Here is a 14,123-nt window from a genome sequence, read left to right on the forward strand (position 1 = left end):
GCATGAGTGCCACTCATTTTTGCTGACTGTGATTGGCAGATGCAAAGACCGTAACCGTCATTGTCTGTATGGAAACAGATGATTTTCTCAAGAGAGGAACTTGCATGAACAAACAACCTTGAGATCATGTTTGAAAGAGCAAATAAACCCCATGTGTTATTAAAAGTCCTTTTTAATGGACATACAAAATATTAAATGACAAGGGAACCATTTTAGTAAAAAAAAAAATTCTCTTTGTGTGTAAATATACAAAATAAATGGTAAAAATAAATACTCATTTGATTAGATTACCTTGCTGGTAGAAAGGCATCAAGATAAAATAACATTTAAATCCACAGTGTCTGTGGATCAGTGACGGTGGTTATCTAGTCTTTATCAATGAAGAATAAAAATGTTCTGTACAAAATGAATTAGTTATGGTGTCTCCTGGTAAATGTGAATTGAACTAATATGCACCTCTTAAATTTTAATGTGGAACTGGCTCATGTCAGTATTTGTATTTTGTTTAATTATCACACCTCAAACATTCTTAGATTTTCAAAAATGCAGGTGAGCCATCTGAGGAAAACATCTGCACAATCCAAACCAAAGCCAAAATATATGGAGGTCCAAAAGTGCCATACTCCACTAATAAATATGTAATTTAATCAATATCTGGGTGTCATTAAATCTTGAAATATATACACAAATAATCCATTATATACATGATTACAGAGATCAGTCACTATGAAAGCTATAAATCTTCTTGCCTTCTACTTAGTTATTTTTTTCTTCAGTCTTGTCCAGAAAATCAAATTTGCAGTTAAAACCATGATTTCTGCTTTTCGCTGAGATATTTCGAACAAAAAAGTTTAAATGCAACATCTGAAATTTATGCTCAGGATTAATGGAAACTCATTGATTTATCCAAACAACCAGAAAAACCATTTCTGCCATCTAATGAATTTGAGTGCATTCAGTGGCTCTATTACAATCCCTTTGTATAACAAGACATGGGGAAAATGTCTTGCTATAAGTGAAATAATCTGTCGATGCAACTAATACTTTTTCATCAATATTAAGGAATTATTGTCTTTAAACAAGCTCCTATGTCTTGCCTTGCTGAAAAGCTACTTGAAAGTTAGTTTTGTCTTATTTCAAGCGTACTAAGATATTTGCACTAGAAATCTGGAATAATTATTTTCATTATTCATTTATTTAATGGATTGTGGCACTTTTGGATAAATATTGTCAAAGATACGTTCCCATCTTATTTAAATTCATTCTGGAATGGGGTCTTGTTGAACAGGTTAGTCTTTTACTCATGAGGTGACATCTGAGCTCAAGATGTGAAAAACCTTTCAGCGCTTTTTAAACGTCCCCTGATTCTTGTTTCAGTTCTAGTCTTTAAAGGGAAGAGATGATTTCAGCTGCCAAACATCCATCTCCTCCTTGAGCTGAGAACCAGGTTTGATTTGTGAGAACGTCTCTAGTAAACAAGCCAGCTGCACAGTGCTGATCCAAACACCAGTAACACCAGTTTCTCCAGGCCTGCTGTCCCACTGGCTAACTGTAATTGCCTGCTATTAAAAGTTGAGAAGGAGGGATGTGTCTCCCCCCCGTTGCAAAGTACCATGGGAGCCTGAAAGGAGGTGGGCCGCCTTAATGGTCGATCTGGACTGGACCCGTCAGTCGGTCTCTCCCCTGTGAATAACAGCGGGCGTTTTCTGTGATCCAGCTCCATCTTGAAGAGCTCGTACTCCTTATGCGGCAGCTTGATGCCCAGCATAGGACATCCGTTTGTGGAGGTCAAGTCCTGCTCCACACCGACCCTCCAGTCTCCCGCTCGTCCACACTTTCCCGGTCTTGTGCTGTTCAGCAGCTTGGCAATGGACTCGTCCATGGCCGTGACTCTCACCTGCGTCACCTTGAAGACGAACTCGGAGGCTCCTGAGAGTTTGGACGAGGGGTTTCCCTGAGCGTAGTGCCCCCAGGCTCTCAGGGTGAACGTGGGCTGTGAGCAGGCGGAGTCCAAGTAGTGACGGTAGATGCCTTCCCAGGCGTGCTGGCTTGGGTTAAAGGTGAAGTCTCGGGTGAGGAAAAGAACGTTGGGTCGGGTTTCACAGCGCAGGCTGACCCAGTGGCCTGCCAGAGACAGAGGAACCGCAGGACCGCGGGGCAACACAGGGGGGCGCTGCTCTGAGGATCTGTACACCAGGGCACACACAGGGCAGGGATGGATGTGATGCTGTAAAAAGACAGAGACATGTGAGAAGCTTTGATGATTTTAATAATTGTTTTTATAAAAATTAGCTTAACCTCAGAGAAATTAGCGTCTTGTTCTGTCTGATGACAGCAATTAAAACACAAACTTCTGACTACATGCAATAAACTACATAAATAAGAGAGTTGGCTATTAAATGTGTTTCAAGTTTACATTTGCACTAAAACAAAACCTATTTTTTAAAACAGTGGAGGTAAAAATATCCATAATCAATTCAGAAATCAAGTTTAACATCCAAAGTAAAGTTAATGTAGCTTTACTTTGACATAGTCTCTCAATCATAAATCTCATCACTGTCAAACCAAACCCTGTAAGCAACCTTTTCCCACGTTCACCTGTGGTGGCGCTGCACCAAGAACTACTGAAGGAAACGACATGAAAACCTCTGAAGAAAACACTGAGCACAACGCCCTTTTTCACAAATTGTAAACAAAAGTGGAGTAGCATCAGATTTTAGCGATTGTAGGATTTCTCCTTCGTCTTTGTTAAAAAACCACGAGAGCGAGAGAAAACCATTTCTCTCGCTAGTCTTAGACTCACATTTGTTTTGGTTGTATTTACCCAGAATTCCCAGCACTACAGTTTGTTTCTTGCTTTTGAAGTGGTCTCCAGTTCACTTGCAAATGCATTCGAACAAAATCAAACTCTAAAACCACAAACTTTTAGAGTTTGTGGTTTTGGTCTGCATCACAGTTTGATTGTGCATTCACACCTCCTCCATGGAACCGGACTTTCTAGGCAAACAAGCTGAAGTGTAATTAAAGCGGACTAAACAGGGCTGATGTGAATGCACCTAAATCTTTGGCCATTTGAGTTGTTACTTGTTAAGTTATCTAGTACTGCACTAGTGCTACTTCAGCTGATCTGCTCATTGGACAGTCTTGCAGTCATCAATCAGTGATCCTTATTAATCTCACCATGGCGTTCTGCAGAGGCTGCTGGTACCCTGAGGGTCTGTGTTGGGTTCTTTGGGCCCAGTCTGTGTGAATATCCCCTAAAAACAGCTCTTGAACCTTCCCTCCATGGCTGTGATGCTGCGTTTCCACGCGTACCAGACCCATCTCCGTCACAGAGAAGCCCATGGCTGCCAGACATGCCCTGCCTGCGCGGGTGTTGTACAGCTCATACAGCTTTCCCGGCACCGCTTCATTGAGGCTCAGGCTCACGCAGGCTGGAGGCAGCCTGGAGGCCAGCCTGTGCTTGGCTGCCACGCTGTGAACCACAATCCCCACTTTGCTGAGGTGGTGCTGTGCCTCGGTGGCCCCACGGGTGATCCAGGAGGCCTGGAGCAGGCGGATCTTGCCTCTGATCATCAGGGAGTAGGCCGGGTCTTCACAGCTGCTCTCAGTGTAGTAGTGCTGCAGTGCCTGGAAGTGACGGTTGGAGTGAAAGGTGTAGGATCGGGTGAGGAACTCCGGACCGGGCCGAACTTCACATCTAAACACATGGAAGAAATCAAGTTAGTCTTTAGAGAATAGCTTTATGTTGATGTTTAGCATTTCTTAAGGGGTAATTTTTCATGTTTCAATTTAATTTTAACCTTTGCATGTCTGTTAAGAGGTTAGAGCCACCTTCCTAGACTTAAACCTACTTTATTGTCATTCCACAAAGACACAACAGTGAATTTGGGAACAAAAAGTTGTTGCTAGGCTACCGTAATAAACAGAAAAAATACTGACAATAAGTGTGACTAAATGCACATAAATATATTAAAGTGTTATTCGTGCAAAAAACAAAACAAACAAACCTAGAATAAGTATACAAATAATAATATATTGCTGAACATATAACTTAGCATTTAGCATAATGTCTCAGGCATTAAACGAGATCACATTTTGCACATTTTTTATACTTCCAGCTGGTTTTCAACTGCTTCTAAAAAAAAAAAACAGCCCAAATGCTTAAAAAAACCAGTCAAGTTTTGTTTTTTGGCGTCTCTAAAATGAGCCGTTACAGGGACTGCACTGTAACCGTTACCGAGCAACCTCAGCCGTTGCCTAGCAACCCAACCAGAGCTAGGGAACGTTTGGTCAGCTGGTTTTACCATTGCGCTGTACAACAGCTGCTGGAAAAGTCAAGTGTTTTGTTTTTGACTCACCATCCAGGAAGTGCTGCACTCATGTTGCTTGTGAAAGAGGCTCTACTAATGCTTTATGGTTGTATAATTGTGCATCTTTTTGCAAACATTTTCACGTGGGAGTGTAAAAGATTGAGTTAGGGGGAGTGGCCGGCAGGGCTTAATTTTATTTAAAGTGACAAGATGCCCTAAAACAGCAAATTCTGAAAGGAGCTCAAAATAGAGGAGACTGACCAGATTTAAGAATAATTATGTACAAATTGAGGATTTTTTTCATCTCTTTCAATGTCAGTTTTTCCGTTTCGAATCATTTTTCTCGCTTCCTACACAAAACTTAACACAAAACAAGGATTTTCTTGCTTGAGGCGAGAGCGGTCAGAACAAAACTCAAACCAGTCCAAAATTAGGACAAATTGGGACAAAATGAATAAGAAAAAAAAAAGACAACGAGTTACACGGGTGTTCAATACATTTCTACTGAGATGTTTTGTGCTGTGAAAACTTTATGAACATCCATACCTTGTCGACACCCATGTCCCATCCAGTTTGGGAGGGATATCTGCTGTGACTTTTACTCCGTCCTCTGTCCACTGGCTTTGACAGCGTTCCAGTGGGAGGTTCTCGGTTTGATTGGAAGAGGATGTGAAGTGACCAGTGGGCACCTCCCAAAGTTTACTCCTTGCTCCAGCTACAATTACAGCTGCTGCTGCAGAGAAGAAGAAGCGGACAGTCATTAAAATTCGTAAATAACAACAGTTGTTTAATAAACACTGAGGCTCCATCATGGTAAATTCCAGGCTGATTTGCGACGTGGGCTGATGATTATCCACCTCCATCATTTGAAATTGAAGCTAAATATTTACATTTCTCCCAGTTACACCTAAACATGAGTCTGGCTGAGTGCAAACTGTTACAGGGCTGGTAAATTTTGATACATTATTCATGCAAAGAGAGCCAATATGGTACTATAGAAGCCATATATAAATGTTGGCTTCAGTGAACATTTCTTTTCCACAGCTGCAACACATTTCTTTGTATCTGGATTTGTTCTGTGGTAGGAAATGTGTGTGAACTGCATGCTTTCTGTATTTGTGTCTTTTAATAGACAAACAGCAGGCCGACTGAGCCAAACACATGTGGATGATATGATTTAAAGTAACAAAGAAATTCTTATGATGATGAATGTTTCTTTCCTAAAACCTGACACTGTATTCAACTAAAAGCCTTTTTTCACTCCTCGACAGTTATGGCGCTCACACATCTGCAGCCTGTCTGTCACTGGAAGTATTTTCAGAATAAAAACCTGCTTGATGTCGGAGCAAAGCTGAGTACTGACGTCTGGTTTCAGACAAAAGGTACGGCTCTATTTTTAAATGAAAAGAAACTGCAAAGAATTTCTAAGAGAAGTAGAAATTTGTGCTGGAATGTAAATTTTTAAACTTGCTACCAAGTTACTTAAAAAAAAGATGATTTAAGTCAATATAATTAGTTTTTGTTTTTCAGATACTTGTCTTGGTTTAAGCCACAACGTCCCACAGATCAATTTGGTTTTCTTTGGTCAAGCACAGAAACCTTAAGGCAAACAGTGGAAAGTATGCACAGCTGAATTTTCTTTAGAAGAAGCCTAAGATGGGGGCTGACTGATGGGCATTTATTAACCTTGTTAATGTCAAACGGAGGATATTTTTTTTGTTCCTTTCACTCTTGGAATGCTGCTTCCCACATGCCGACCACAACCGCAGACATGTGTGCCGCACAGTTGTTCTCCAGGCTCTGCCCACCTGATCTGAACACACACACACACACACACACACACACACGCATTCATGCAAACACACACACTCACACTCACATATTGAGTTATTCAAGCTGTAACAGTCACGGACCACAGATCCAGGTTTTAACCGAAAGCCCATGTGTCCTCCATGCAGCAGCCTGTCAATTTGTTGTAAAAATTATGGCCTATCTTTGGCATCCACGGTTTTGGAGCTTTGTAATTTCTTGCATGAGGTGATGTGTTTGCTTGTGCTGCATGTGGTTATAACTAATGAACGTAGCTGGTCAGTTGAACCCAGGAGACTATTCATGTTCAATTATTATGTAATGCTTCATGTAAGTCCTCCTTGCAGTCTGTTTTTTGTGGTGGCTGCATTCGACGTGCTGCCTAGTTAGCCTCCCACACACACATTCAGAAAAAGCCTCGAATACGGACACATGGGTGTTTTTAAAGCATTTTTTAATTGCTTCTTGAGGTCACTTGTCATTCAGCTTCTTCCCTTCCTCCGATCTCTTCCCGACATATGGGTACATTTACTTATAAAGTGCTCATAAAAGCAGATCTTACTCAATTGCTCATTGTGGTGAATCTTCTAGAAAGAAGACCATTCAAACCACAAGTTAGCTGATGGCTTAGTACATCCAGTATGATAATGTCCATCCCCTTCAGGCACTATTTGATTTGATTTGCTTCCTACACATGCGGTGGGATATCATTAAATTTACCCTTCAGTTTGGGCCACTGAGTTCTTTTTCCGCCATGGGCTCTAAAACGTGCCACTCATGCAGTTCGCACCTCCGTGTCACAGAGCAGATCTTGATTTTCTGAAAGCAGATTTAACTTATCTTTACTCTCATAGCCGATGTAAAAAGTGAAAATCAAACTGGTGCATCTGGGATTTTACATAAAGAAGATAAGTGGGCATGATTAGGTTTTGAATATATTTTAATAGTGTGGTCAGAGAGGTGTTTAGTAAGATTTATAACTCAGAAAAGACAGTCAATACAAAGCATTTCCATAGAGAGGAGCTGGAGTAATTAATCATTAAATTATTCTAATGTCAGAATGTGAAAGACATAGTCAGCATGTCAAAATGCTGCCTAACCTTTTTAGGTTATGAGCATGTTTTTTTAAGTGAATTATGATGTAACTATTTAACTTTTTATTGATTTTAAAGTCTGTAAAACATTTTTAATAATCAAATTTGAACTGATGATATTTTCTCCATGTAAAACTTTATTATTTGAAATAATGTTGCATATATAAATCATAGGATTTTATTGTGAAGTTCTTGATTTTATGCAGCTTAGAGCTTGGTAATTATGTTTATTTATTTGATCAAATATTTAATTTTTGCAGTTTTCAGTTGTTGAATTGCTGGTGGTTTTTTTTAGTTGTGGACAGAAAATGTATGTTTTCACAAATAAAATCGTATAAATGCAAATCATTAGCCACAGTGACACAAACCATCCTCTTCATAGAAAGACAGAGGGTCTTCAGTCAGAGGCGTCTTCAAATTGGCTGTAATACAGACTGCTACAGGAGATTCCTCCTGCTCACAACCATCACCAGCTACAATAACTCCTTGAAGAATGATGAATTAATATGAGTTACAACATTTTATTTCCCTTTGGATCAATAAAGTATCATTGAATTGAATTGTATGAAAATGTAATGGAGTGATTTCATCCAAGCAGTGTTTCTCCTATGTGGTGTTGATTTTGGATTTATTCAATTTATACTAAGCAAAATATTTAATGTGAACACATTCTGAAAGAATGACTTTTTTGCATTTGAGAATAAAAAACATCTTGTTAGCTAGGTGGGGATATTTATTGTATTCATATCCATTTAAATTGATTTATGTGGTGCTATTCTGCTTTCCAAGAGCTTTGTGGTAAAAACCACAATCCCCTCTTTTTTAAAACACACAATCATACAGCACATGTTGTTCTTGTGTTATACGCTGATTACAAAGCCATACTGTAAACACACTCAAACAGCTATAAATCCATCTGCATTGACTATATAACATGTGGACCAGGTAAACCTGAGACAGATTAATCAACTTTAATTATGACCAAAGCTGTTAGCTGGTTTTGCAAATGAGAACCAGAGTTATTTGTGACATTGGGATCGGTGGGAGGGAGCACCAGTCCAACACAAGTCCATGCTTCACGTCAGTTCAGTGTGAACAGCTGGACAACACACTCCTGATCCTGAACTTCTGCCAATAAACAATAATCCAGTCCAAGCCGTCTTCCTGTAATACTTCAGGCCTCCCAGCAGGGGTCAGTGCTGCAGCCTGCAGCTGTGTGTGGTCTGGACGGTCAGTCTGTCATCAACAACACTGCTGCTGCCTCCGGCCCGCATTTCGTCTGAGTGATGGCCGGCCAAGGTAATCTACCTGTCTTTGAGTTCCTGCATTCATTCAGGGTCTATAAACGCACACACACACACGCACACACACACACACACACACTGTTTGGCTAAAATGCACTACACACACTGATTTACTGTACCCTGTAAAAGGATAGCATTTATATATATTTAAAAAAATCCTTTGGGCGGCCCTCTGTTTGTTTGTTTGTATTTGTGATTATGGTTTGGCAGCCGCGGCCGTCCTCTCTGCTGGTCAAACACGAAGCTTTATGTGCAATCCTCCGAAAACAAGAAACAGATCCAGGGAATTTGGAATTAAAACCTGCGTGGAATCAAGTGTTTGGCATGAGAGTGCACTTCAGGCTTCATTCAGAGAGTGGGACATCTTTATTTGCCCCATTATGAAGCCTTCTGTTGGGTAAAAAAACGAGTTGGATTTCCCATTGGAAATTCAGTTATGTAAAAATAAATGTTCACATATCATTTCTCTCTCATTTCTCTCTGATTTAAGTCATTTAAAAAACAAAAATGATAATTCTTTCTTTCATTAAACAAAAATGATTTAATGGTGCAAAATGTTCTTTCTAACTTAAGAAAAGTTAGGACACCCAGAAGCTTGGAAGCTTGGTTCGGTTTTGGACAGTTGAATGGTTGTGATGCAGATGAAAGCATTTCTCAAACATGCATGAAAGAATAAAGGTAACACCCCAGGTAAGTTTTTGATGAAAGAATAACATTATAACATGATGTAAATCTAAAAAAAAGTTGATTTTACATGTTACTGCCCCTTAAAGATCCAAACTCTCAGGCTGTTGTTGGATCTCTTAATTTTTCACTTGAATGTTTGTTTTTCCTAAAAAAAAATGACCATAACCATTCCCCCATCCAAGCTGCATTTCTGAACCCTCCAAACTGTCCATGAAACAACTGGGCCCTGTTGGCTCTCCTCCTCCTCCTCCTCCTCCTCCTCCTCCTCCTCCTCCTCCTCCTCCTCCTCCTCCTCCTCCTCCTCCTCCTCCTCCTCCTCCTCCTCCTCCTCCTCCTCCTCTCTGATGAAAAATCCACAATATTTTACGCCTCATTTCTCCTGGATGAATGTCAGATTCCTCCCCTGTTTCCCCCTCGTCTTTGTTTCTTTTCTTTCTGTCTCTCGGTGTCTGTCTGTGGTTGATGAGGTGAATGAAGTCAGTTAGAAGGATAATGGCTGGACGTGAGAGGAGTGAGACGTCTCAGGGCGCTGGATCGACAAGATTAGTGAGGTGCATGTGTGCGTTTTTCCTCAGCAGAAAAATTAAATGCTACAGTAGCCCAGAGATGCACATATTTCTGTTGAGTGCTGCCCATTATTCACAGCTCGCAGCTGCTCTTTTATGCTCCTGAACCCTCTGAGCTGTCCTGCAGACCTTGCATGAGTGTTGCTGAGTCTATAATTCCCAAACATTGAAGCTTGAGTTACTTTAGAATAAAACCATCCATCGTCAGAAGATAATCTCTAGAAATTTGCAGCCTGAGCAAATTTACACGCAATAACATCAGTATATTATGTATGATCAAACTAGTACCAGTGATACAACAAGTGAAAAGCAATTGATTTTCACTCTTCTAATATAAGCAACAATTATTTTAGCTATATTATAATTTTCTTTGTTGCTGAGTGTGGAAGATTTGGCCTAACATAGTGCAACGTTGCTTGACTTTTATGTGAATCAATGAAAATGACTCAAACCTCATTTTACTGTAAACTATATAAGTGTTACTTTAAATAGGAGCCTGGACATTTTTTAACTCCTTTAGATCTGAATTTTATCTACTGAGCATCAATTTTTTTACTCCCCATTCAGCATTGAAGTAAAGAGGAAAATGCATTTTTTACAAGCAGTTCAAGAAAATTTATACTCATAAAACACAAAAAATAAAAGATGAAATAAACTAAATAAATTATGAAGCCACAAATAAACTATAAGATACTTTCTTTGAATGGTAACATTAAATAATTAAGCATTGCCTCATGCATTCTAACTCCTTGTGTCCATTGGGATGGACATTCAGCTTTGAAAGAATCCTACAACTTAACAATAAAAAATATTTTCAAAATAACTACAAATACTACCACTGGAAATCTCTAAAATTATACTGAGAGCAATTTTATTAGGCTACCATGAACTTAAATGTATGTTTTTGATGGAAAATAGAAACTTGCTCCTCCTCTGGTATCAGAAAAAAGCTGATCTGAATCTCACATATCATATTTAGATCTCCAATGTCATTGGTCAATTAGAAACTAATCAGTTGCAAAAATCATTCAAATGATTAAATCCCTACATTTCCTTTATTGGTTTAAGCCCAGAAATATCATGTCCAATCCAGTGGGCGTTCGGTCCGAAGGCTGTAATCATTCATCTGCTGCAGCTTTGATGGAGTTTAGTGCTGAAGTGTAAAGGGAGAGAAGATGCTCCTTTTTGAGACACGTAAACACTATTTCTTACAGAATGCTCCCTTATGGATACGCCTTATGTTTTGAGTGTTCAATAACATTTGGTTGCCTCAGTATAACTTAAATGTAAATGTCATGTAAAGTCAGGTTTGTTACCCTGGATAAAAATCTGGACAACAGCGTAACAAATATACGCAGTAGTATAATTTCACATTTAATTCATATAAAAATTCATCTTTTAGTTTTTTTGAGGCAAAAAAAAAAGTTTGCTGTAAAAAATACAAATTACAGCAAAATATAAAACAACTGTAACTGTGACAGACGAGGCTTACAGTGATATAGGGTTTTGTTAAGAGTTTTATTTTATCTTAATGCAAATGTCCCAATAAAAGTAAAAAGTTGATGTAACTAATCTCAGCATTTCTGGGTTTAAACATTCTGGTGGCACTGCTCACATACTGACACCGTCTTGTGAAAAAATATAATTCAGACTAAACTATGATGTCGTCTCAGCCCTAAATAAATAATTTTGCCGACTAAACAAAATCTAACTGTGAGTGAGAGCAAACCAAACAAAATAATCGTCTTATTTGGGTCACAAATATGAGTTTCCAAGACAAACATTCCACAACTAGTTCTCTGGCGACTTGAAATGTCTGAAACAATGGCATAATTTTGATGATAATGATGATGATAATTTATTTCAGACAGACATGTCACCAAGAAACAAGTTTATTTATTTTTTCTCTGAATCAACTTCTGATTTTATTTGTTTTTATGTCCACAAATGGGTAAATAATTATCCATATGGTGCAGCCTCACTGCGACTTGAAGGATTTCTCTGCTTGGAGATGAATTTGTCTCCTCTGTTATTTTCTCTTAAATGTTTAATCTAACAGGCAGGAATTTTAAACCAACATTGTAAAATGAACATTAATTACTGCATAAACAAAAGCACTGATATAAAGAAAAAAAAACTGATTTGCTTTACTCTTTGACTAGTGAGTTACCCATCAACAGGTAAGGAGAGAAATTTACCAGTACCTGCTGCCACCATTGTCGCTACAGTCAAGCGAAGGTCAGGTTGATTTAAAGAACACAGGGTCCGTTTTGTTATTCTAACCCTGAGCCCCCCTCCCCAGCCGTCTTCCTTATTTCTGCCTCCACCCCCACAGATGATCGCGGCCCTGCAGACCTGCAGCATCACTCTGTCCTCAGGGCAGAGCAAGGACAACTACTGTTGTCTTTTCATCACCGCGTAAGCGCCTTAATCCGACAGCCCTGTTTATTTAGATAGGAGATCTACGGGAGTTTGCTTGGTTGAGTTGCTCTGTAGTTTGTGAACTTTGAATCAAACAACAGGCAAAAGTTCTGTGTCTGAAGACAACACATCCACTCATTTCGGTTTTCTCAGAGTTTTTGCTCAAAGTTAATTGAAAGAATTTGTGCGTAATGAACCGGAGTAAATCCTGATATTGTGGATGTAGTTGACGGTTCACTGTTGGAGATCATTGTGTTCAAGCTAGAAGGAGACACAATCTGGAGTTTTCTTTCAGTAAAAATATTTAAAACTTGTTCAACTTTGCATCTGCAACACCACCTTCTTTGGATTGATTATTTTTCAGCGTTTACTCAGAATTAACATTACATCTGTTAAAAATCAAACGGTCCGGCACTCTGACATCTGTGACCCATTAAATTAATTTCAATCCAGGTTGGTTAGAGTGATCTGCTCAGAGCGAGCAACCATAACCTCGCCTGTCTCCTCAGCTAAACTTGAATTGTGACAAAGAAAACAGGCCACAGATACCAGTGTGCCACTGAAGCAGTGAAAGATGGCGGAGCAGAGCACCACTGAGCTGTTAAATGATGATTAGAAGCAGACAGATGCTTCCTCCTGTCTGCATCCAGCCGCCTGTAACACTAACTTTCCCTGACGTTACCAGGAACGTTGCGTCTCTGGGTGATCGGCTGCAGCCTGCGGCGGTGTTGGAAATGTCTGCCTCCTGTTTTTCTAACCATTACCATAATGGTAACATTAGTTCCAGGGCCACACTTCTCTGCTCCCAGGGAACCATTGTTTAAACGCACCGAACGGCTCAGCCAAGAAAACTCCTCCTGTGGCCTCGGATCGCACTGAGCTTTGAAGACACACACGGTGACAGAGAGGGGAACACAGGCTGGCCATTCATGAGACTGATGTCAGCATCCGTTGTGGTTTTAGCTTTAAACTGGGTGATCCACAGTTGTGAATTACATAATGACTTCCTTGCAATTATGAATTCATCTGCTCTGTCACACTGCGCTGCCATCTGTTTTCTGAGCCGCAATAATCCCACAGATTTTAGCTGATTGCTCAAATGAGACAATCTTTGTTTTCACACAAGAAATTCTTTGGTTTGCGGAGAGAAAAGCTGCGCCTGTTGGATTAACAGTAAGGATTTGCATCTAATAAACGTAAAGTTTGTATTTGACTGGAAAGAAATGAATTCTCTGCGTCTTTAACCTTGCAGTAAAATGTAAATCTGGACTCACCTGGAAGGAGCAGCAGGATTCCCCTCAGCAGGTGACTGAGCCGTCCGCTTGACATATTTTCTGCTTCTCACACAAACTGCTCAAAAAATAGAAACCTTCACCTGTTGGAAATCCAAAATCAAAGAGACATTCCTGTCACCAAGAGATGAGAGAGCGGAAAAAAAATTAAAAAAAGACCAAGGCAAAAACTCAAACATGAGAAATCCAGGATTCCCTCAGAAACTGATAAAACTTTGGTCCCTTCTACCTCCTCCTCTTGGCTTCCATACTTTGATTTGCAAAAATCAGTCTTTCTTGCCCATGCAGGTGTTTTCCTTTGGCTGACGAGAGGAGCAAAGATTTCAGATCTGCTCCACTCGATGTATGTACAGCGAGTGTGTCTGTGCACGTGAGCAGGGTGGACTTTCTGTGTGTGTGTGTGCTCCTGTCTCACTCTTATAGTTTTGAGCTGAGAGGAGGGAGCAGACAGGGAGACAGAAAGGGAGGGCAGACAGAGAAAGTTGTAGTGTGTTTGGAGGAGGAGGAGGAGGAGGAGGAGGAAGGGGAGCAGCAGGGGTTCAGTGAAGTGAAGGGCTGACGAGCTTTTAGGAAGGTGCAAAAGGGCAACGCAGCGACCCATGAGTGAAATGTTACTTACTCACCATTTTGAGACATT

The 14,123-nt window shown here is 40.0% G+C and overlaps 1 protein-coding gene across 3 annotated transcripts; it reads right to left on the minus strand.

The window, feature by feature from the left end:
* Positions 1-154: 154 nt before the first annotated feature.
* Positions 155-13,893, minus strand: apcdd1l (adenomatosis polyposis coli down-regulated 1-like). Of its 3 annotated transcripts, none has more exons than XM_008408917.3 (4): positions 13,469-13,893; positions 4,860-5,043; positions 3,181-3,700; positions 155-2,227 (listed from the first exon to the last, which is right to left on the minus strand). In XM_008408917.3, the coding sequence occupies exons 1-4, from the start codon at positions 13,521-13,523 to the stop codon at positions 1,469-1,471; spliced, it is 1,518 nt and encodes a 505-aa protein (XP_008407139.2). In that variant the 5' UTR covers positions 13,524-13,893; the 3' UTR covers positions 155-1,468. The 3 variants fall into 3 exon arrangements, with proteins under 3 accessions (XP_008407139.2, XP_008407138.2, XP_008407140.2); XM_008408916.3 differs by having other exon boundaries at positions 4,860-5,046; positions 13,469-13,891; XM_008408918.3 differs by lacking the exons at positions 4,860-5,043; positions 13,469-13,893 and adding an exon at positions 3,804-4,139.
* Between the last annotated feature and the right edge of the window lie 230 nt (positions 13,894-14,123).

Source organism: Poecilia reticulata, chromosome 5, assembly GCF_904066995.2.
Source record: "Poecilia reticulata chromosome 5, P_reticulata-male-v2, whole genome shotgun sequence".
NCBI classification, from domain to species: domain Eukaryota; kingdom Metazoa; phylum Chordata; class Actinopteri; order Cyprinodontiformes; family Poeciliidae; genus Poecilia; species Poecilia reticulata.

Bases quoted from the DNA above. Each gene is read 5' to 3' on its own strand.
- apcdd1l (XM_008408916.3), bottom strand. From the start codon at position 13,523: ATGTCAAGCGGACGGCTCAGTCACCTGCTGAGGGGAATCCTGCTGCTC. The intron at 5,047-13,468 runs GTGAGTCCAGAT...TCTTCTCTGCAG, and splicing joins AATCCTGCTGCTCCTTCCAG to CAGCAGCTGTAATTGTAGCT. The intron at 2,228-3,180 runs GTGAGATTAATA...GTCTTTTTACAG, and splicing joins AGCCTCTGCAGAACGCCATG to CATCACATCCATCCCTGCCC.